This window comes from Herpailurus yagouaroundi, unplaced genomic scaffold (assembly GCF_014898765.1).
Source record: "Herpailurus yagouaroundi ecotype Mexico unplaced genomic scaffold, PumYag 67525, whole genome shotgun sequence".
NCBI classification, from domain to species: domain Eukaryota; kingdom Metazoa; phylum Chordata; class Mammalia; order Carnivora; family Felidae; genus Herpailurus; species Herpailurus yagouaroundi.
This window is the reverse complement of record NW_024420331.1, coordinates 3,240,803-3,263,229: the sequence shown is the minus strand read 5'-3', so window position 1 is coordinate 3,263,229 and position 22,427 is coordinate 3,240,803. Positions and strand designations below refer to the sequence as shown.

At 50.2% G+C, this 22,427-nt stretch overlaps 1 protein-coding gene across 1 annotated transcript in view; it reads left to right on the top strand.

The window, feature by feature from the left end:
• The window catches only part of WWC3 (WWC family member 3), a gene marked incomplete at its 5' end in the record, with an annotated part of 109,866 nt that overhangs the window by 52,505 nt on the left and 34,934 nt on the right, over positions 1–22,427 (top strand). The window contains 4 exons of the mRNA XM_040467614.1: positions 10–89; positions 11,109–11,238; positions 13,909–14,055; positions 18,136–18,209. Coding sequence (XP_040323548.1) covers positions 10–89; positions 11,109–11,238; positions 13,909–14,055; positions 18,136–18,209 — 431 coding nt within the window. The remainder of the gene's footprint in view (positions 1–9; positions 90–11,108; positions 11,239–13,908; positions 14,056–18,135; positions 18,210–22,427) is intronic.

Genomic DNA, 22,427 nt, shown 5'->3' with positions numbered 1-22,427 from the left:
TGTCTTTAGCTTTCCAGATTAAAACGAGAGCTGACCCAGATGAAGCAAGAACTGCAGTACAAGGAAAAGGGGGTGGAGACCTTGCAAGAGTGAGTTGCCCGCGATGACGGTGGGGGGGGGGGGTTTCCTATGATTTGCTCTTGTGCTCGCCTGTTGGGTGCCTGGGTGTGCGTCCCGAAGCTTCACGGGCCTTCCGCTTCTATGCTTTTATTTCTGCTCACGTTTTCCCCAATCCTAAGCCTCGGAATCTTTCTTTTCCCCGAAGATACTTGGTTCCTTGAAATGGACATACCTGGGAAACAAGACCTTTATTTTACATTCATGCACATTCTCTGTAGCCGCACCGTCCGGGACCCCCGTGGATGTTTAAATTTGACTTCTGGTTCTGTTGCTTTTAGTCTCAAATTGTGTTTATTTAAATTAAACTGAACTAAAATTCAAAATTTAGAAGCCCAGTCACCTAGCCATATCTGAAATGCTCAGCAGTCACATGTGGCCAGTGGAGATTTTCTCTACCTCGCTGCTGTTGGCACTTTGGACCAGATAACTCTGTGCATCACAGGATATTTAGCAGCATCCCTGGCTTTGACCCCCTGGATGCCCGTAGTACCCTCCCACCCAGTTGCGACAGCCAAAACTCTCTGTAGACATTGCCAAGTGTTCCCTGGAGGGCACGCGTGCCCCCGATTGAGAGCCAGAGGGCTAGCGGTGACTGCATCGGATAGAACAGGTAATCGAACATCTCCATCGTCACAGAACATCCTATGGGGCGGTCTGGTCTACAGACCTTCCTGTTGGCGTCTTTACAATTAGAACTTGGTCCCGACTAAGAGTTTGGGGGTGGATTTCTTTTTTGTGAGCTATATTAAGTCAGCAGATCCAATGAACACAAGTCATTTCGTAAATGGTGGTGTTGTCCTTCCAAAAGAATTGATTTTCTTAAGAAAGAGTATTGTATGCTTACTGGTCGGTCGAGATTCAGAGCCTGGCTTCTCTTGCTGCACTGGAACACGTGCCTCACGAGACCTTCTGTGCCTGCTCTTCCCGTCAGTCACTGGGGATTGTGCTAGTAGCTCAGGCTGCTATAACAAAACATCCTTGGCCGGGGAGCTTAAACAGCAGCCATTTCTTTCTCACGGTTCTGGAGGCCAGAAGCCCAAGATCAGGTCCTGGCAAATGTGGTATGTGGTGAGGGCCTGCTTCCTGCCTTCTTGCCGTGTCTTTCCGTGGTGGTGGTGGTGGTGGTGTGGTGAGTTCTGGTCTCTAGGGTCTCTCCTCCCCTCGTGGGGGACCCCACTCACATGACCTCATCTAACTCTTGTTGCCCCCCACCCCCTCCAGAAGGCCCCATCCCCATATACCATCACACTGGGAGTTAGAGCTCACCTTGTGAATTTTGGGGAGACGCGCACCCTCAGATCATTGGGCCGAATTGTCCAGAGGGCGGTGCCAGTGCCTGCTCTGGCCAGCCTTCGGTGAGTGGCAGGGCTCCGTGTGGTTACTGGGCCTCGTAAGGGTGGGCAGCACGTCACTCTCTTGAATCCTGTGTGCGGACGCGGTGACAGCGTGTCAAACGGGACTGATGTGTTGCTCTTGATAGGGAAGTGATACAAATGTAAGTGTCGGACAAGCATAATTATCTCAGCCTCAGATAAAGCGTAATCGCTGGGCGTGCCCAACCCTGTTGTTTAATACTGTTTAATGTTGCGATTCATCTTCTTAATCATCCAGGATCGGTTTGGTTGATGATTTATGGGCCCATTTCTTTATGAAGGACCTATTATAGGCACCAAGGGAGGCCCAGTAGAAAACTGAGCTGGGTCCTCCCTGGAGCCGGGTCCTGCTTGGCTTTCTCTGGCCCTGAGATGTGGCCATGCCCTCTGCAGGCCCTGCCGCTCGGTGGATTTTGATAATCCCATCCACACGCTTAGTGCGGCCGGGAGTCTTTAACCTTACTGTCAGCTTTTTGCTGCTCTGCCGTTTTCCAGCTGTGCACAGTCTCGTGTGATTTCAGTCTACAGTGGGAGTTCCTTTAACGAGCCCTGGTCCATATGGCTTTTTAAAAAAGTTCTGCTTAAGCAAATCAGTCCTTCTCGGTATCGGCTACTGTCGCGTTCCTCATCTTGTCCGTTTGCTACGGCGTTTCCCGGCGCGCCAATTCGTGCTCCGTAACTTTACGCATACGGCCCAGCCAGCCTCCAGATACTCCGATGCCTGCTAGGGCGCGTCCGTGTGTGCTGTGGCCACGTTTTCCTGTGTCACTTCTGCCGAAGGGCCGGATGAGAAACGAGCAGGAGCAAATAATTTCATTTGGGAGGTCTTCTACAGTTACAAGGGCTGTCTGGCTGAATCAGAGATTGATTTCATTCTTTCCTTTGGCCACCCAGGAGCTTTCTGTCATTACCAGGGAGAATCGGGACTTCACAGTGTCTCCAGATGATACCTAACTTAATGCTAGGCATCGTGCCGGCTGGAGAGCACAGCTAGTTCAGTTCTCGCTTGCAGAGCTCCGGGGAAGGTGATAGAGGTTCGGGGTGGTTCGGGAACACTGTGAGGACACACAGGAACCCCGAGCCTCAGAGGGGAGCCTTGCCCGGCACCTTTCCCTGCCGGCCCCGGCTTCTGTAGCGGGATCGCCGGCCCGGTGCCCGTCCCTCCGGCCGTCTCCGTTTCTTTATGTGAACGCACGGGTTCCATTGCAACAGCAGCCGATGACTGAGCACTAGAAAACAAAGGTGTTGGGGCTCAGGGGACCGAGCATCTCTAGGAAGCGAATCCATCGCTTGTGGTCGAACTAATTTCAACAATAGGAAGAGGTGGCCTCGCTGTCTCCAGATTTATTGGGTGGCAAGCAGCCAGGGCAGGCAGAGCTGTGACTTCACACCTGCGGCCGGAGCGGAGTATGGGTCGTGCTCCTAAGAAGAGAAGGGCCAGCGTGCTTTGTCTTTGCTTTCTGCTTTCCTTAGCAAGGTCTCCGTTGGGGAGTGGTGATGGTAAACGTGTCCCTGCCAAGGAGACAGTCTTCACCCCCTTCCAGAGCCCGTGAGGATGCCCGTGCTCCCCAGTGGAGGCTGGGAGAAGGTTCTGGACCTGGCCTCGGCCCTGGGGGACTCACTGCGGCTTTCCAGGTCGAGCCGCCTGGAGAGGTGGCTGCATTGTCACTACAGGCTCAGTCTGTCCTCACGGAAAGGACAGAAAACACAGGCACTCGTGCCATGCTTACCTTTCTTTGCAAGCGAAAACTAATCCGATAGCCTTCCTCTGAGTATACACGCTACGCAGGAGACAGAAACAGCCTCATTCTCTTTCTGGTATTGAGGATTGACTCTTAAGTTTCCATCGAATCCTGCAGATTAGCATTATTATCAAGGACATTTGGGGAACCTTCTGGAAGCATTGATAATGTGATTGCCTCACCCCTAATACACGAGCTGTTGTACACGAAAGGGCTTCTCGGATGTTATTACCAGCATCGATTTAAGCCAGAGACCCTAGCTTTTCCTCCAGAAAATTTTCTGCTGTTCTTTTCCAGAGCACCTCGCCAGGAGTTTAGCCGCTTATAACATTTTAAACTCTTACTTGTTTATCTTGGTGAACTTTCCTGGCTAACAAGGAAATCCATCATTATGCTTGGGTCCAAGTGAGGAAAAAAGAACCTTTTGTATTTTTTTTTTTTCAGGTCTGTGTATGTTGTTAATTTTTGTAAATGGGAGCTGGCCACGAACACCGTCCTGGGTTAATGATAGAATAGGTACGTGCCTGTGTGGGAGCGTGTGCGTGTAATGCATATAAACTTTTAACGATGGAAAACGTCAGGCGTACACAGTGGCGGAGAGAATAGTATCGTGGAACCGTTCTGTGGCCTTGACCGCACTTCGGCAAAAGTCACCACACAGGGGCCGGTCCTGTTTTGTCACCCTGCCGCACCCCTGAGACCCTCGCTGCCTTACGGAAGCAAATCCCAGAACCCTTTTGAGTCCATAAATGGCTCTTCTGAAGTTACGGATCCCTTTTGAAAACGTAGCTACAACACCCGTTCCCCACTTAACAGTCCTCTCGTAACATCGTCCCCTCTCCAGCACGTTTCCCGTTTCTCTGTTTCGTTTGGTCCAGGTTCGGAGAAGCCCCACACGGTGTGTTTGGTTGGTGTGTCTGTGAATCTCTACGCCCCTGCACTTTTTTTTCTTTCCTTCTGGCGACTTATTCATCGAAGGAACTAATTCGCTTGTCCTGTAGAATTTCCCTGATACTGGATTTTGCTGCTTTGGCCCTTGGGGGCTCACTTGACACGTTCCTCTGTCCCTTGCTACTTATGCAAACTAGTGTCATTAGTCTGTGAGGCTTGATCTGATTTGAGTTCAGGTTCTCTTTCTCTTTCCCCCCCCCGCCCTGGGCCGGGCGAGGGGCTGGGCTGGGCAAAGTCCCATTTCTTGGGATGCGGAGATTGTTGGTGGGTCCTGGCGTCGTCAGCCTCATTCGCCCGTGTATAATGTTTCCCATCAGCTTTACACCTGCTGCTGTGCCCGTGTGGGTAGGAAGGCGTTCAGGATAAGTTCCCGAAAGTGGGTTTGCTGGGTCAAAGGGTAAATGCCCTGGTCGCGTTAGGAGATGTGGCCAGATCCCTCTCTCTACCACGTTGCCTCCCCGCCACTGACAGGTGAGTTTCTGTTGCCACGGCTGTGCCGACAGAATGTGTTGTCGAGCTTTCGCGTCGTTGCCAGGCGCAGAGGCGGGAGAGAGTATCTCGGCGTGGTTGTCATTTGAATTTCTCTTGAGGCTCTTACTAAAAGTCAGACGATCGGAGCAGCGTTTACGGGTAACGGAAGTCTTTTTCTAGAAAACTTGAGCTTTTCCAATGAAAAGGCGGCTGCGCTCCCTGCCCTAAAGTTTCCAAAGGGTGTTTGGGAAAATTATCTTAATGTAACTTGTTCCTCCCCTCCAGGGGCAAAGGCGGAGGGCTCAGGAGTGGCATGTGCACAGCTCCCCGAACGGGTGATGTACAAGAATGCGCTGAGTGTGCCAGTGGGTGTGGGAGAGTTCCCTCTCTAGTTATTCTAGATCTCCTGGAGATCTGGAACGTACCTCGTGTTAGATTCCCAGTTGTCCTGCAGCCAGAAAGCTCATTTAACGTTGCTTCACCCTGAGTTTCCCACGCTTACGTGCCGTTGAAGCCTTTTTTCTACTGAGACACCCGTGAGGTCCCCGAGAGCTGGTGTGACAGCCCGAGACGCTTTGGCAGGGGGCACTGTCCTGCCCACCTTTTTACCACCCGTTGTTCTTGGTGTGCTGTTATCACACCTGACCCCCGTTCCTTCTCCCAGCTTCTAGCACGGTGGCTGTTACGGCTCACCGTTCTCACGCTGTGGCCGTGGCGACTTTTCAAATGTCGCCTGTGCTTGTGGCTCTCCGGGGCTTTCTCTCTCACTTCGAATACAGTCCCCGGATGATCTGGCCCCTGTCCTGACCTCGTTTCCCCCAGTGTCACCCCCACTCCCCCGTGTCCGCCCCCTGGCCGCCCTGCTGGCTCTCCCCACTGGAACTTGCGGCCCCCTGTCCCTGGAACACTCTTTCCCCCAAATTCTACTTGCCTGCCTGTTCCCTCCTTTCTGTAGTTTTCTGGACAAATGGTGTCTTGCCAAGATCCTTGGCTAACCACTGGACCTAAAAAGGAGCCCTTTCCGTCACACTCTGTCCCGGAACCTGGCTTCGTTTTCCTTAAAACGCCGATCGCTGCCTGCCCTAATGATTTATTCTTTGTGCGGTCTCTCTTCTTGACTCGCATCGTGCCACATGGGAACAAGGACTCTGCCTTGTTCCCTGCTGGGTCCTCAGGACCCAGACGCTTCAGGCACAGGGCAGGGCTGAGTGGCACGAGTGGACCCGGCCCTGGGTGCTGTGCGGAGTGGCTGATGTCGCCGCTCCTGCCCGCTGGGAGCTGTGACGCGGTTCGCGTCACTGCCGGACACTGGCACCCTCTGGGCTGCCTGGACCACCGGAGGACTGTGTACATCGGCCCGGTCACCTTCTTACTAACCGCCCTCCAGCACTACCTTGTCGTCCACGCGCCGTGCTCTGTTGTGTTTTAAGAAATCCTGTTCCTCATTCCTGCTATTGACATCACAGAGAGGGGCTTACGAAACATTCCAACGACCAGTTTCCAGGGGGCACATTCTTCGCCACGGGGTACCGTTTTCGCCCCGAGCCTCGTAATTGCTCGATGAGCGTCTTCCCGTTTGGGCGGTGTGCGCAAAGTGAAAGCCACGTGTCTCAGACAAGAGCGACTGCACGCTCCCGAGCAGTCTGTACTAGAAGGACGCGGTGTTAGATATGGGAATGAGCGTTCTCTCTCCAAGGGGGTTTAGCGTTTTCAGAAGACCGTGGGATCGTTCACAGTCGGCACGGGCTGAGGCCGACAGTTTCCCAGTAACATGGCCCGTCAGGTACAGCCCGTGCGGAAGCCCGGCACCGCTCAGGTAACTGGAAAGCGTGCAGCAGCGGGGCGGAAACAAAAAGAACACCGTTCCTGGTCGCGGGACAGGTCTGCCGCTGCACACAGGCCCTGCTGTTGATAGAAAGCCGCCGGAAGCTGCCTGAGGTCCCTTCAGGGCCCCTTGCCAGAGCCGGTGATGCAAAAGGTGGAGCCGTAACAAAACCCCTCATTCTTTTGGGTTGTAATGTGTGGTGTTAACATGGAGTATCTTCAGCGGCCCGGCAGCCCTTTTCTTCCAAGCCGTGGGTTGAAGGAGCCATTTGGTGTTGCGTTTGCCGGTGCGGTTCTCTTGACGTCTTAAATCCAACAACAGATACGGAAACCAGGGTAGTAGAAGGTGGAGGTTCGTAGATGCTCTGAAATGCCTTCTCACCCGTACTGCTGTCATCGCCTGAAGCTGCACCTTCTCCTTTTTCCCTGTAACCCTTTCTTTCAAAAGTAGACCCTGGAGGGCACCGGTTTACTTCGGGACCACATCTGACTGGCTGTGGGGGTGGCCTTCGGCTGTGACACAGTGTGAATTTGGAGGCCTTGACTCTGAGCGTATTGCTAGCCCAGTGATGAAGAGGCTGAGAGCCGGTGTGAGCGGCCCTGGTGTGAACTTCACCGTGCCTCTTACTGGCTGCGTGACCCTGAGCAAGTCACTTAACCTCCCCGAGGCTGCTTCAAGCTGTTGGAACGTGGAGACTGTGGTCTGGGTACTGGATTTTTTTTTTTTTTTTTTACACTGTGCCTCAGTCCATTTGGGCTGCTAAAGCAAAATACCACAGACTGGGTGGCTTATAAACAATAGAAATTTATTTCTTAAAGTTCCAGAGCCCGGAAGTCCCAGATCAAGGTGCCAGCCTGGTCGGCCTCTGTGTAGCCACCATCTTGCTGTGGCATCGCAGGACGGAAGGGGCAGGGAACTCTGTGGGGGTCTCCTTTATTAGAGCACTGATCCCACCGATCCCAGTCACGGGGGCTTCTCCCTCACGACCTCATCGCCTCCCAAAGGCCCCACCTCTTAACACCATCCCCCTGGGGGTCAGGATCCCAGCATGTGAAGGGGGATGCGTAAACATTCAGATCATAGCACCGGGCGTCCTAACTTAAGTTTTTACCTTTTGTTGACAGTTACCGCTTTTCTGTCCTTTTATTTGAGATGTATCCGCACTCTCTTGGGCTCTTGGTTAAAATCAAAAAAAGACAAAGACAGTTCCTTGGCAGTCACAGATGTTACGATCTCCTTTATGAAATGGAGTGTTTTGGTATTTTAGAAAATACCAAATCACTGACCACATCCTCTGAATTTGACCAAAGTTCTAGAGGGAATTGGAGCAAAGAGAGAAAACTCCCAAAGAAATGAATGTTGCAGATGGGAAGGAAGGGGTTTCCTACCCTTTGAAGTTTTTATTAGATGAAATTTATCATCGTTGAAAAATGGAAGTGGTTGGGATTCTGTGAAGCCTTGCCTGCCCTTAGAAAAGCATATGGGCCCGACCTTGGCCGCCCTGAGCAGGAGTATGCCTGTGGGATCAAGGGGGCAGCATTGTACTTGGCGATCCGGCACAGGCTTGAGAATTGGGAGACGCGGGTTCGAAACACTGCGGCTCTGCCGGATCTTAGCTTGTCATCTGGGGCCGCGGAGGTCATCTCTCTGAGCCTCAGGTTTTTCATTATAAAATCTGAGAGGGTTATGCTTCCCTCATAAAGCTGCTGAGGGGACTCAACGAGGTGACAGACGCCAAGCGTGCAGCAAGACCCTGGTGCCTGGTAGGTGCTTGGCACGTTCAACTGTTGTAATGTACTAGTTATATAATTATATAGTGTAATCAAATAATATATACCGTATAGAGTGTTTACCTAAGGTTATATTTGCATAATACATAATGACCCTTTTCGATGATTGTATGTCCTGTTCTATACCATTAATATTGACATACGGTTGTGAAATATGATGCACAATATAATAATGGTATATAACTGTTTTTAAATAACAGTTATATATTCTCTCTGAAATACCGGGACCTCAAGATCATGTTCCCTAATAGCTTTCGCACTTTTTTAACAGCGGAATCTTTTTACTTTCCCTTTCCTGCACATGACATCTTCTATGGAACCAACCAGAATGTCTGAGACGGAGCAAAGGGGAGGTGCTCGCTGAAGCAGGGGTGAGGGTCCTCGAGCCCTAGACGGGCCCTCCCTGTAGCCGCTGCTGCTCCCCGCGCCGGACACCCTTGGCACAGAGCGGAGACAGCTGTTCTAGGCCAATCTGCATCCTCTTCGAGGTCCCAGAGCCACTTGGGTATAGCCAAGGCCAGAGCGCAGGTCCGTGGCCTTGAAGTTGAACTTCCGTTCTCCCAGGTGCTGTGCAGCGTCCGCCGGCGGCATGAATTACGGGGCTGCCGATCCCTCTTCCTGAGGGAATTGCGGCCTGTTTTCCTGTGTGTGGCAGCCGTTCCCGTCCTGGGGCCTGGTGCCTTGACGGGCTGCTGGCTCAGCCCCTGGGTTTACTGATGTGATGGCCACGCGCAGGCGTTCTTGCTACCGAAAGCCGTAAGGAAGTCACAACACTTACGTATAAAGCTGGAGCTGACATGCGTAGGGTCTCACGTCACAGCCTTAGCGCCGGGAGCGTGTGTCTGTACTTCTGTGGCTGTTTGATTAGCTTTGATTTTCAAGCACTTGAAAACCTTGTGCTCGGTGCAGTGGAGTTCATTTCTCCACGGGGGTGTCGGCGTCAGGCGAGGATCTATTTGCTGCGTTTTTCGTTCTGGAGCAGTAGACCTGGTTAGCAGAGGCGCTGGGCATTGACTGTCACAGGGAAGTCAGACTTGCCCGGCCTTGGTGTTTTGTCTGAGAACGATGGAACCCTTCTACCGACTTCATGAGCCTCTGCGGGTTGTTGGCTGTGACATTAAATGAGATGTATGGGAAAGCCTTTTATCAGAGGATGGGTGCCAGGAGACCCTGTTACGTAAACGAGTCTAGCTTTTCCCTGCAAGAAAAACCGGGCCACTTCTTCGGCGGATGTGGCGCTGTGAGATGGACGGCCTCTTACTTCCGCCCTCCATTGGAGACCCTTGGTTCTCTGGAGAACAGCTGAAATGGGAAAACGCGTGGCCAGGCCCTGCTGGGATGGAAGCGTGTCACCCCTGGATGGGTGGGGGCCCGTGGCGTTGACTCCGTGAAAGAGAACTCAGGGCCAGGTTTTGTAAATACGTGATTTGCAGCTGATGCAGTGCCGGCAGTGGCCGTGGAGCCCTGAAGCCCGGTTCCAAAGGGAGGGAATGGTTTCCTGCCTTGGTGTATTTGTCCTTCTCTTATTCCAAGGGTCGTGAGAGCTCAGATCAACTCCGGGCCTAAAGAACCAGAGTTGGTGAATTATTTACTTTTTCTCCCATGAATACACTGATTCAGTGTTATCCTGACGATAATAATGATCACCGCTAACATTACACGCCTGGCCTTTCCTCATTAAGTGGGGGAAACGTGAACCCGAGGTTTACAGAGGCCAAGCCGCTTGCCCAGGGTCCCGCTGTAGTGCTGCAGCGTCACTGGTCCTCACCAGTGTGCCAGGATGCTTTCGTGAGCGGAAAACCGGCGAGTTTGGGCTGGCCGTTAAGGATCCAGATTTTCCGGTAACGTGGGGAAGAACGGTGTCGAACCGGAACCTGCGTAATGGTGGGTCTGGAATCTGAAAGGCGTGCTAACTACTTTCAAGCGGCGGAGTTCGTGCCCCTTTCTGGATCAGAGTATTCCAACTGCTTTAGCCCCGCGGGTTTCCAAGCCTCAAGACTTAGGTAAGGGAGGGAGACAAAGGACGTGCTGTGTGCGGGAGGCGGCCTGCTTTGTGGAGGCCAGAGCCAGGCCGAGTCTCTCGGTCAGCACTCTGTTTCCACCACCTGGAAGCAGGCCTTGTGTGCCTGGGGGCGGCCTGGCTGGAAGGAAGGAAGGGAAGGATGGAAGGAGGGAGGGAGGGAGGGAGGGAGGGAGTTTGGATGGATGGATGGAAGGAAGGATGGATGAACGGATGTTTGGATTGAAAGAAAGAACTGAGGAGGTGAGTAGTAAGGAGAAAGAGAGAGAGAGAGAGGGAGATCAGAACGAGAATGAGATGGAAGAAGGTAGCGGAGACAGAGTTTCCAATTTTATAGAAGGCATCGCTATTAAAAGTTCACAACATTTTGCTGTTTCCCATATGCTCTCCTTGGACACAGATGTCATTCGTATGTTTATTTAATAGACAGTTTTGACCGCTAACCCAGATGCCGGGGATAAACAAGTAAGACATGATCCCCCTCTCAGAGAGGAGTTTACCATCTCAGGATATTACTTAAGCCAGTGTTTGTTGCCTGATCATTAGTAGAGGTCATGGGAATCCTGATTCGAAGGTCCTCACCTGCATTGGATGTTCCTGGAGCAAAGGAAACCGTCCACCGGCGAAGGCTCATCTCTGCGTATTTACCACAAGCAAGAAAGGTTTTATGGGATCTTTATTTCTCTTTGCCACAACGCTTTTAACCGTTTCCCACCTTTCTGTAAAGCTTTTGAGTTATGTTGTTGTTGTTGTTGTTGTTGTTGTTGTTATTGTGTAATGGAATGTTATAATCTCTTATTTTTATTTTTTAACCAGGATTGATCGTAAGATGTCAAGCACTCACACCAACTACAAGCTGGATGAGGCACAGGCCATAATGAGTGAGCTCCGGACCATCAAGAAAGCCATTTGCACAGGCGAGAAGGAGAGGCGGGACCTGATGCAGGTAAGGGCCTGGCACTCTTCAGATCCCATGTCCATTCGTCTGCCTGCCTACGTGTCTGTCTTTTATTTAAAATTTTAGGAAAATATGTACTTACCATATATATTATGTTATATATGTATTATATATGCAATCCATATATTTTTAAACACACGCATATATATCATACATATATGTGTATATTTGTTCTTTATGTGTGTATATTTATGTATACTGTATATTAAAACGTTTTCAAATACGGGTACTAGTTATTCCTAGGGCCGCCATGACAAAGGAGCACACACTGGCATAGAACAACAGAAATTTATTCTCCCAGGGTCTGGCGGCCAGAAGGCCAGAGTCAAGGTGCCGACGGGGCCCTGCCATCTCTGAGGCGGTAGGGGAGGATCCTTCCTCACCTCTTCCAGCTTCTGGCATTCCTTGGTATCCCTCAGCTTGTAGCTGCATTGCTCCAGCCTCTGCCTTCCTCGTCACATGGTGCCCTCCCTGTGTCCCCGCATCTAAATGGTCTCCTCTTATAAGAGTGCCAATCATTGGATTAGAACCCACTCTAATTCTGTATCACCTCACCTTAACTTGATTCCGTCCGCAAGGACTCCATTTCCAAAGCAGCCCGCGTTCCCAGATTCTTAGGACTTGAACGTAACTTTCCGGAGGACACGACTTAAGCCACAAAAATGGGTGATGCCTATTGTTCAATAATCAAAAAATTTAAAAAGTCTATGATGACAGGTCTTGCTGTTGCCTCATTCGCTTGTCTCCTGTAACTACTTTTATTAGCTTCCCGTATACCTGGCTAGTGTTTATGCAGCCGCGGGAGAGTGTGAACGCGTGTTCAGCCATCCTCACGGGGAGCTAGGACTATGCCTGCTGCTCCCCTGCCCCGGCTTCCTCACCTAACGATAACACCCCGTCTCTTTTTCTGCATCTGTCCACCACGCGCCGCTTCATTCCCTGACGTGGCCGCGAAGTACCCTACTGCGTGCGTACATTTCGGTTCCATGGCTGCCATCAGTGGAGCATTTTTTGTTCCTCGCGCTTCTGTATATTTTGTTATTTTTAGAAAAAGCTTGAGTGTTTGCAAATGGGTGCGCGCTGGTCTTTTTGCTTGATGCTCGGGTGCTTTCAGATGTTTCTGTTACGGCTTTCATTTCGTGTTCCACACACGGAGTACCTAGTAGGCACCGGTCTAGATTCCGCAGAATGTAGGGCATACAAGGGCACGTGAAGCAGCGCTCAGACTCGTAGGCCAAATGAGACAGGTGCACAGATAGCTGCCTTCCATGGCAGTGCTTCCTGAGGTCAAGGATCCAACAGACTTGTCCCCACAGTGGTCACTGAGTTGCCCATTCCCGGGCCCTGCCCCGGGCCTACTAGATAAGGCTCTGGAGGTGTGGCCCACACATCTGTATTTTCACACGCCCTCTCCAGGTCATGAAAGTAAACGATCGATGGTTAGATTGTCTCCGAGCACTGGTAGCAAGAACAGCTACTGCCATTTACTGAGGCCTCTGAGTGCGGTGTCGGACAAGGTGCTGTATGGATGTCACCCATCATAACGTGAGCCTAAACCCCAGGGGTGAACCAAGCGGCATTTCACCACGGGGGCTTGGAGGCTCTGCCCCTGGAGGTTGTGCTAACTGCTCCGCACTGGCCGATCCAGGCGTGCAGGGCGGGGGCGACCGCCCAGTTGCCTCGAGTGGGTTCCCCAGTGTGGGGGCTGGAGATAGAATTTCTAGAAGAAGCTTCAGACCCCAGCATCTTCTCTGAGACGCTCCTGGGAGAGGCATGGGGAACGTCCTCTCTAGTAAAATCAAAGAAGTTGTTTTGTCTTTCTTTTATGAGCTTAATGGTACCGGCCCATTCCAAGATGCCTTTGTCTAGAGCCAGAACCAGCTACGTGTGTTATACCGCTCCTGCGCGTCCTGGTGTCCGCAGCAATGTCTGCTGAAGATAAAAACGTTCAAAAGTCTTCTAAAAACTTGTAGAAAATCTCATTGCTCTTTGACTTGCACCCAAAGGGGTTACGTGTGCCAGAAGACATACTCTGGTTTTTGGCCAACTGACATCACGTGAGAGGACTCTTGGTCATGTACAGTCACCTGAAAAACCAGGTTGTGAAAATACGTAAACATCATCTGGGAGTGGTTTTGCTTCTGTGTGGTTTATCAAAATCTCGAGGTGGCATTCATCTCAGACTCATTTATTGATAGAACGTTTTGGATGGCAGTGCTCCCCCCTTTTATTGAGGTACAGATGACAGAATTATATAAACTTAAGGTATACAACCTAATGATTTGATATACATATATAATCTGGAATGATTACCACGATAAAGTTAGTTAACACATCCACCGTCTCACACAGGTACCGTGCGTGTGTGCGTGTGTGCGTGTGTGCGTGTGTGTGTTGAAACACGCTGCGTTTCCTAAAGAAGAAAAACAGTAACAGTGGTACCCCGGCAGTTGTCTACGTTAGCCACATGCTGGCAGGGGGACTCGGTCACAGGGGGACGTAAATGACGAAGAATTGTATTAAAGGTGCACGTGGCGGTAAACTTGGCTTCTCCACCTGGTGGGGGAGGGGTGGGGTGGGCCGGCGCCAGGGGCGGCCCTCAGCGGGAAGGGAAGCGTCACCACCTCTGTTCAGGCGGCTCGTTTCCTTCTCTTCCAGAGCCTGGCCAAGCTGACCGACGGCTTCAGGAATAGCTTTTCTCTCACCGACCCTCTGCCGGAGCTCCCTCACAATCCAGGTGTGCTTGGCGATTCTTTACCTCACCAGTTCTGCGACGCTGGGTCTCAGACCGACATCGTTGGAGAGGTATGCCAGGAACTGGGGGGGGGGGCGGGGCTGGGGTTGAGGGGAGGGCCGAATGTGCCCGGAGAGGAAAGAGCCGCCTTCGCGGTGCCGTCACTCGTCACTCGTCACTCGTTTGTTTTCCTCTGCCACTTTCTCTTCAGAGATGGTTTGGCTTCTGTGCCATTGTGTTGGAGGAAAAAAAATCCAGCTTGAAGGTCCCGGGGCCTGGAAGGCAATCGAATGGCTTATTACCCCTCTCCTTGTGATTCGGATTCTTTAAACTGGCAGAATCCTTTTGAGAATTGAATTTAGGTGTGTTTTTAACAGACATACGATATCTTATGGCAGGGGTCAGCTAACTTTTTCTGTAAAGGCCCAGATAGTAAATATTAATTTTTTTTTTAATGTTTATTTACTTTTGAGAGAGAGAGAAAGAGCGTGAGCAGGGGAGGAGCAGACAGAGAGGGAGACACAGAACCTGAAGCAGGCTCTAGGCTCCAAGCTGTCAGCACAGAGCCCGATGCAGGGCTCGAACTCGGGAACAAGATCGTGACCTGAGCCGAAGTCGGACGCTTAACCGACTGAGCCACCCAGGCACCCCTAGATAGTAAATATTTTAGACCTTTGCCATAACTATCCAGCTGTGTTGTTAGAATGCAAAAGCAGCCATAGGCAGTGTGCGAACAAACGGGCAGGGCTGTGTTCCAATAAAGCTTTATTTTTAAAAACAGGATTGGGTTTGGCCTGTGGGGGCCATAGTTTACCGATCGTTGGCTTAGCCCAGTGATTTTCCGAGGCTTTGTGGCTGTGGCACCCTTGGGTTATACTTTGATGCTATTTCTTATTCTTCTAAAAGAATGTCAGGAAATTGAATTGAATCAAAATTAATTTTGCTTGGGACTTGGAAGAATTTCATAAGGCCCCTTTTGGCAATTAGTGAAGCCTTGAGTTAGCCACAAAAACAAAGTTGGCAGTCGTCATCTGAAGCAGGGTGGTGAATGCTTAAAGACACTCCTGTTGTAATGTTATTGAGTGAAGTTTATTACAAATGGAAAACAAATTGAAAAAAAAAGATGGCTTCTTTTTCTTAGAGCTTATTAAGTAAAGACGAGACATCAATGGAATGTGGAATGCCCTCCCCAAAATTACATCAAGAAAAGGAAACAGGGGGAAAAGACCCTTGACAAAAACTCTGGGTTTTAAATAATTAACTAATATTTTGAAGTTTAGGCAAATAGTATCTCTTTGAGAGTACTATGGTAAATAATGACTCTTTTTGTCCTGGACGTCCCAGAACAGCCCTATTTTCAATTTTCCCCTCCCTGTTTTCAAAAGTCCGCGTAGACGTTTTTGACCAGGCAATTTTGGTTTTAAAGGATAGGGTCACCATCTATGTAAAGACACAGAGAAAAGAATCTGTAAGTCAGAAATGCCTGCTATTTTTGCCTAAAGGGTTTGGTGTGCAGGAAAGAAAGAAGTATAAGACTCATTGAATTCCATGAATAATTGCCCTTATCATAGGTTAGGATTAGAATTTAGAGATTCGACTAGTTTGGAAGAAACAAAGGTTCTCTAATGCTTAGGTAAGACTTTCTAAAAATATCAGGTGGGGAGTGGCTGGTCATGCCGTTGCAGTAACTCAAGGAGTAAATTGTTATCGTTTGTGAGTTTACTGGGGCTGGCCCTGGACTGACCGCTTCATGGCTGTTACCTTATTAGTTGTTTCCATATACTTTTGATAGACGAGGGGATCAGGTGCCGAGTCAGCTAAGGTCATGTAGCCAGGGCTGGCTGGGTTTGAATCAACGTTTCTGATGTCTAAACCCCTGTTTATATCATGTCGTTATAAAAAAGGATATTGAAAGGCCGTAATTGGATTAGTGGGCTATTACTGCCTAACAGATTACTCCAAAATGTAGCATCTTAAAACATCACACTTCGATTATCTCAGACTTCTGCTGTGGGTCAGGAGTCTGGGTGGGCCATCTGCTTCAGCGGCTCTCACGAAACTGCAATCAAGGCATCAGCCAGGGCTGCAGTCTCATCCAAGGACTTGACTGGGGAAGAGGCCACTTTGAAGCTCACGTGATTGTTGACAGGATTCACTTCCCCACGGGTCGTGGGACAGAGGGTTTTGCTTCTTTGCCGTATGGACCTCTCTGGCACCATAGCTTGCTTCATCAAAGTGTGCAAGCTGAGAGAGTCTGCCAGCAAGATGGAAGTCACTGTCTTCTGTAACCTGGTCACAGAAATGGCTTCTTATCATCTCTGTTGTATTCTATTGGTAATCATGGCTCTAGAGCACTCTCAAGGGGCTCACACATGGGGCAAATCCCAAGAGGTGGAGTCTACTGGGCACCATCTTAGACGTCTGCGTACTTGGCTTAGTTATCACTTTGGGTCATCAGTTTTGTGGGATGGGTGTGGACATAATTGGCTATGCTTTTTGACCCCAGGACTTTGCAAACACAGATGTATACACGCTGCAGGCCTAATGCTGGGATTCGATGGTTGGGGTACATGCTACGTAGGAACTGTGAAGCAGGAACCTGCTGAATCCATTGGGCCGTAGGTTTTTCCTTTTTTGACCAAGATGTCCATTTTGTTCTCAAAGAAGAGTGCAAAAACAGAGCTCAGAGATCTACAGGAGCATCAAGAACAGGTTGAAGAAATATCTGTTGGTCTTGATGATGGGTCAGCTGCAGGAGTCTCCGACAAACAAGGTGGTGAGGTGACATGTAGCTCGTTTCCAGCGTAGATGGCTCCTGGAGATGTGACGTCAAAGCATAGGAGTGTGTGTGTGTGTGTGTGTGTGTGTGTGTGTGTGTGTGTGTGTTGAGGAAACCGTGGGGAGGCTGTAAAATGTGTAAAATTATGACACATCTCATTGGAGAATGCTCAGCCCCTCGTAAGGCATTTCTTCCATCTCGCCATTCAAGACGATGAAGATAAAGACATTCCTATTGATGTATATCAACACTGGTATCAATAAATTCATCACTGATCATTCAGATAGAATATTTTCAAATATTTGCTGACATGACGTTATTTAAAAAAATGACTTGGAGGCCATGGTCTAGTTAAGGTCAGATCTACAGAGAGGATCGATTTAATGATGGTGTCATAGATTTCCAGGAATGAAAGAAGTGACCAAGGTGAGCTACGATTACCTCCCATACGGGTCTTTTTTTGTTTTGTTTTAGGAATTTGTTTTGTTCGGTGTAATTGGTAAGAAAATAAGAACAACTAATGATCATGTCAGGGCACCACATTTCAATTCTAACTCCTAAGGTGATGTGCCCAGATCCAGGCTTTTCCAGACCTTGCTTTATTTCCTTTTGACCTTGAGCTCTTTAACATGCCATGTGACACTAGAAGGAGTCCTGTAGCCCATGCCTAACACAGCTAAGCCTGTCGTCTTCCGATCGTGTGACTTCTCAGGAGAACATCGTTATTCTGCATTTATTGAAGAATGACAAAATGTACTGTACCAAGTGGGACGGACGTTTATGCCTTTGTGTCAACTTTTACTAAGGAATTCCCTATTTTGTTTTTTAAACTTAATTTGTTGTTAGGAATTATACAATAGATGAATACACTTCCACTGGTAAAAAATACAAACAGACCCACCAGTGTTTGAAAAGCAGAGCTTCCCAGCCCCACGCCCAGCTTCTAGCAACCAGAGGTGACAGCTAAGTATTATTTGGTGTGTTTCCTTCCAGACCCTTGAAAAGGGGACATTTGTTTTCTTTTTTGAGAGAGAGAGAGAGAGCGCGCGATCAAGCACGAGTGGGGGAGGGGCAGAGAGAGAGAGAGAGAGAGAGAGAGAGACACAGAATCTGAAGCAGCGTCCAGGCTCCGAGATGTCAGCACAGAGCCCGACGTGGGGCTCAAACTCACAAACTGTGAGATCATGACCTGAGCTGAAGTCTGACCCTTGACCGACTGAGTCCCCCCGGGCGTCCCGAAAAGTGGAAATTTAAAGACAAAATAAGATCTTCTTCACTGTTGCTAAAAGTTGAAATGAATTTTCTATTTTGAAAATATGTTTTAATATGTTTCCCTCCCCCCCCCCTTTTTTTTTCCTTCTGTTCCGGAAAGTTTGTCTTTGATGATAAGACAAGACTTGTAGACCGAGTCAGGCTTAATTGGCAGTATGAGGAAGCCAGAAAGAGGTAAGCTCCTTTTTCCAATCTTGCCTTCTGCTTCCTTCCTTTCTCTCATGGAAAGAGGTTTTGTGGAACTCCAGTGTGGGATCGTCCACTTTTTCTCAGAAAGCAGTGTCTGGTGGAATATAAAATCAAAGATCTTCCTTTCTGTGGAAGCTTCCCAATACCCACAGCAGAATTTCCTATGCATTCAAAATGTGAAACGGTCACTCTTGTGAACAGTTATAAAGCCATGATTTAATAAAGACAGAGACACCTGGCTCCCGCCCTCCCTGCCTTCCCACCAAGGCTTCAACACAATCGCCTTGTCTTCTATATGTGCCCTTTCCGACTCTGTAGGTTAATGGAGAAAGCCACGCATCTTGGTTTAAAAGACGGGTTAATAAGGACTAGGTCAGCACGTGCTGGCGGCCCCCGGTCTGTTTGGATTTCGATAGAACTGAAGCGTAGCCACTTTTGTTGACCTTTGCTGTAAATCATCTGCCCTCTGAAAATTGAGACTCGACCCTGTCTGTACATTTTCAAAATTCATCTTTCTGTCCCCCTGTCCCAGTCCTAACCGTAGCCAGGGGCAGGATTGAGAGGCAGTGTGCAGTCCTCACAGGCAGGCAGGGTTTTTAGCACGTCATACCCCTCCCCATGTCCCCAGGACCCCGTTTTCTATATTCTGACCCTGCCGTGGCTTTTGTGTCCTCTTTTCAGACACTTTCTCTCTTTTGTGTCTTTTGAAAAGAGCCTTAAAACCAAATCATTTCCAGATCTGTGCTTTGGAAAGCTACAAAGCATATCGTTTTGAAAAAAGTTTCTTGAGTCACATGCGAACTGTTTTCTTGGAGGGTTGGGGGAGAAGCAGCGGAATGCCCAGTGGGGTGAGGGAGTCCTTTCTGGAAGCGAAATAGTTGGGTCTGCTCGATCGACTGTATCATTCCTGATGTCTGGTAATCCACTTGGTTGCCTTTGTAGAAAATGTAAAAATAGCAACCAAAGCGGATCAGGTGACTCCCCTGCTAGAGGGCCTGACACGGGCCTTCTGTTTGCTCGGAGCTCTGACACCCGGCTCTTCCTGGCTTCCCCCCTCGCATGTGCAGTGGGCTTTATGTTTCCACACGGACTGCCGCCAGATCCGTTCAGCCTTGCTGCTGGGCTCCGTGGCCGTATTGTCCATCTACCGCGCGTTCCTGCTCTTGAGCTCGCTGCCGTCTGCCAGGGGCTGTTGTCCCCGTGGAATGTTCCTCTACTCATTCCTGCATGTTTCTACTGGACTACGCAGTGTGGGTGCTTGGAATTTGCTGCGCTGTTTTAAAATGCAGAAGATAGAAGGTTGCTACACTTAGGAACTTAATTGTTCCGTGCTTTGCTGTGACATTTTCTCAACATAGCAAGTGATTTTTTTTTGTTTTCTAGAGATAGCATCGGTACACAGGGAGTCGCCTTTTCAATGTTGAGATAATACATTTGGGCGAAAAGGCAAGTATTTAAGGCAGATATGCAGGGGAGGACACCGCATTTCATCAATATCTTTTAAATGAAAGTACTATTTCAAGGTTGCCAGCTATGGGAGTGGGGGGTGGGGTCCCGCCCTGGGCGCTTCAGCCTTTGTGGGACAGTGAGGGCTTCTCGGGAACGCCTTTCTGGGCTGCACTGGCACCATTTACGTGAGGACCTCCTGGGCCGGCTTGCACGAGCGCTGCCTGTCTTCCCTCTAGCACAGGGGTTCTCAGTTCGGGGGCAGGGGACCCTTTACCCCCAGGGGACTTCCGGCCCTGTCTTGAGGCACTTGTGGTTGTCACGACTGTGGGGGACCTGCTATCGGCATCCAGTCGGCGGGCCCCAGGCCTGTCACTCCGTCATCCTATGGCGCACGGGCCGGACCCACACAAAGCATGATCCCTGCCGTGTGTCCCCAGCGCCGAGGCCAAGAAACCCTTCTCTGTGCTGGAGGACTGCGATGTCTTAGTGGGGCCACGCCTGTGGTCTGCGTGGGTGACCCCAGGAGCTCCAGTGGGTAGAGAAGCTGCTGGGAGCATGGGAGATCGTACTTCTTTCTACCCGGCACCTGCCCTGTTCGGGGCATTTCCAAACAATTGTGTATGTGATGCGATTACGTATGGTCTTTAACCTATTTGGGAGATAAAACTCCTCCCCAGCTAACAGAAATCTGTGAGTTTATCAGCGGCTCTGCCTGGGGGTGAGGACCTCCCCCCACCCCACCGGGCAGTACCTGCGGGGGCTGCGCGTGCGTGTGTGCGTGAACATATGTGTACACGCGCCAGAGCCAGAAACACATGCCCGTGTATGCTTGTACGTGATGTCCGCATATACCACAGGCATGCTTACATACGTGCACGCACACTTGTATTTTCCTCTTTGTTTTTATTACAAAAACAGTACATGAATACATCGTTTTTGTCACAGGCACAATCAATAAATAGAGACCAGCTGTTTTTCCCTTCTCTAATCCCACTTCCTACCATTAATGGTTTGACGTGAACCCTTCCAGGCTTTTATCTAAACATTGAAATCAATTAAGCCCGGCATAGTCAAATACGGTACGTGATGCATAGCTTAGGAGGCACAGCCATCACTCTGCGGCTAGACGTCTTCGATGGCTGCAGTCTTCTCTTTCCACAAACTGCACGTCTTTTTGTGGGCCCCAGCCTTGCAGGAATGACGGTTCCCGTGGACCGAGACTCAGCAATGAGATGTGTGGGTCTAAAGGCACGTACGCTGAAAGTTTTGCACTGCTGTGAATGGCGATTGAGAGCCCTGATCCTCACATGCGCTTAGCATCATGAAACGTCTTCATTCCTTGTCAGTTTTCCTAGAGTGATGGGCGGAGACGTCCTCCCAGCTGCCATGCGCTTCTCCCTGGTGTGGACGGTGCGTTTCCTGGTGCGGTTCAGCATACTCTTGTGTAGCCTTTGGTCATTTCAGTTGCTCTGTCGGAATTTTTTTTTCAGACAAGTGATCCTTGCAAGACGTGTTAGGTGCTGTCATTCCTCTGCCTCGCATGGGTCTCAAGCATTGAAGGAAGCAATGTTTGCTCCCCAAGGAGCGTTTTTGGTCCCTGTGACTAGAGACCGGGCACTGCCGGCACCCAGCGGGCGGAGCCCAGAGATGCCGCATGGCCCCATGGCACAGACAGGTGGCCCAGACTGTCGGTGGTGTCTTGGCTGAGAAGCCTTACTCTCGGGCTGCTCGTTTTGCTCCTGAATCCCTACTGTGTTTGGATCGCGAGGGCCCACAGGAGCAGGTTTTCGCTAACTCGGGGCATTAGCCCGTTCCCCGCGCCCTCCCCGCCCTGCTCCAGCCGAGCCGACCCCTCGGTGTTCCCCAGACATACCGGGGCTCCAGCCTGCCAGGCAGACTCCTGACTTAGTGCCTGGAGTTAGCAGAACCACCCCCCTCCCCAAGATGTCCGTGTCCTGTAGACAGAACCTGTGACTGTGTTGCCTTCCATGGCAGAAGAAACTGTGGATGGGATTAAGTTAAGGATCTGGAGATGGGGGGATGGTCCTGGATGATCCAAGTGGGCTCAGTGTCATCACTAGGGTCCCTGGAAGAGGGACGGTCAGGGAAGGAGACGTGGAGGGAAGCAGAGATCAGAGTGGCGTGGGCCACGAGCTGAGGCCTGTGGGCGGCCCCTAGAAATGGCAGTGGGATGGGTTCTTCCCTAGAGCCTCCAGAAAGATCACAGCCTTGCCCACCCAGTTTTGACTTGTGACTTCTGGAACTGGAAGATAACAACGTGTGCTATTTTGAGCCACCGAATCTGTGGTCTTTTGTTACAGCAACAAGAGGAATCTCACAGAGTGCCCTGAGGGCTCGATCCCAGGAACAGAACTGTGAGATCAAGACCTGAACTGAAATCAGTCAGCCGCTTAATCGCTTAACCGACTGAGCTACCCAGGTGCCCTGAGAGTGGTTATTTTATTTATTTATTTAAAAAAATTTTTTTAATGTTTATTTATTTTTGAGAGAGACAGAGCGTGAGCAGGGGAGGGGCAGAGAGAGAGAGGGAGACACAGAATCCGAAGCAGGCTCCAGGCTCTGAGCTGTCAGCACAGATCCTGATGCGGGGCTCAAACTCACAAACCATGAGATCATGACCTGAGCTGAAATTGGACGCTCAACCGACTGAGCCACCCAGGCGCCCCAGGATGTATTCAGATTAAAAGGAAGTTAGTGGAAGTGGAACTCCTAATTCCAAGTGGTAGTGTGATT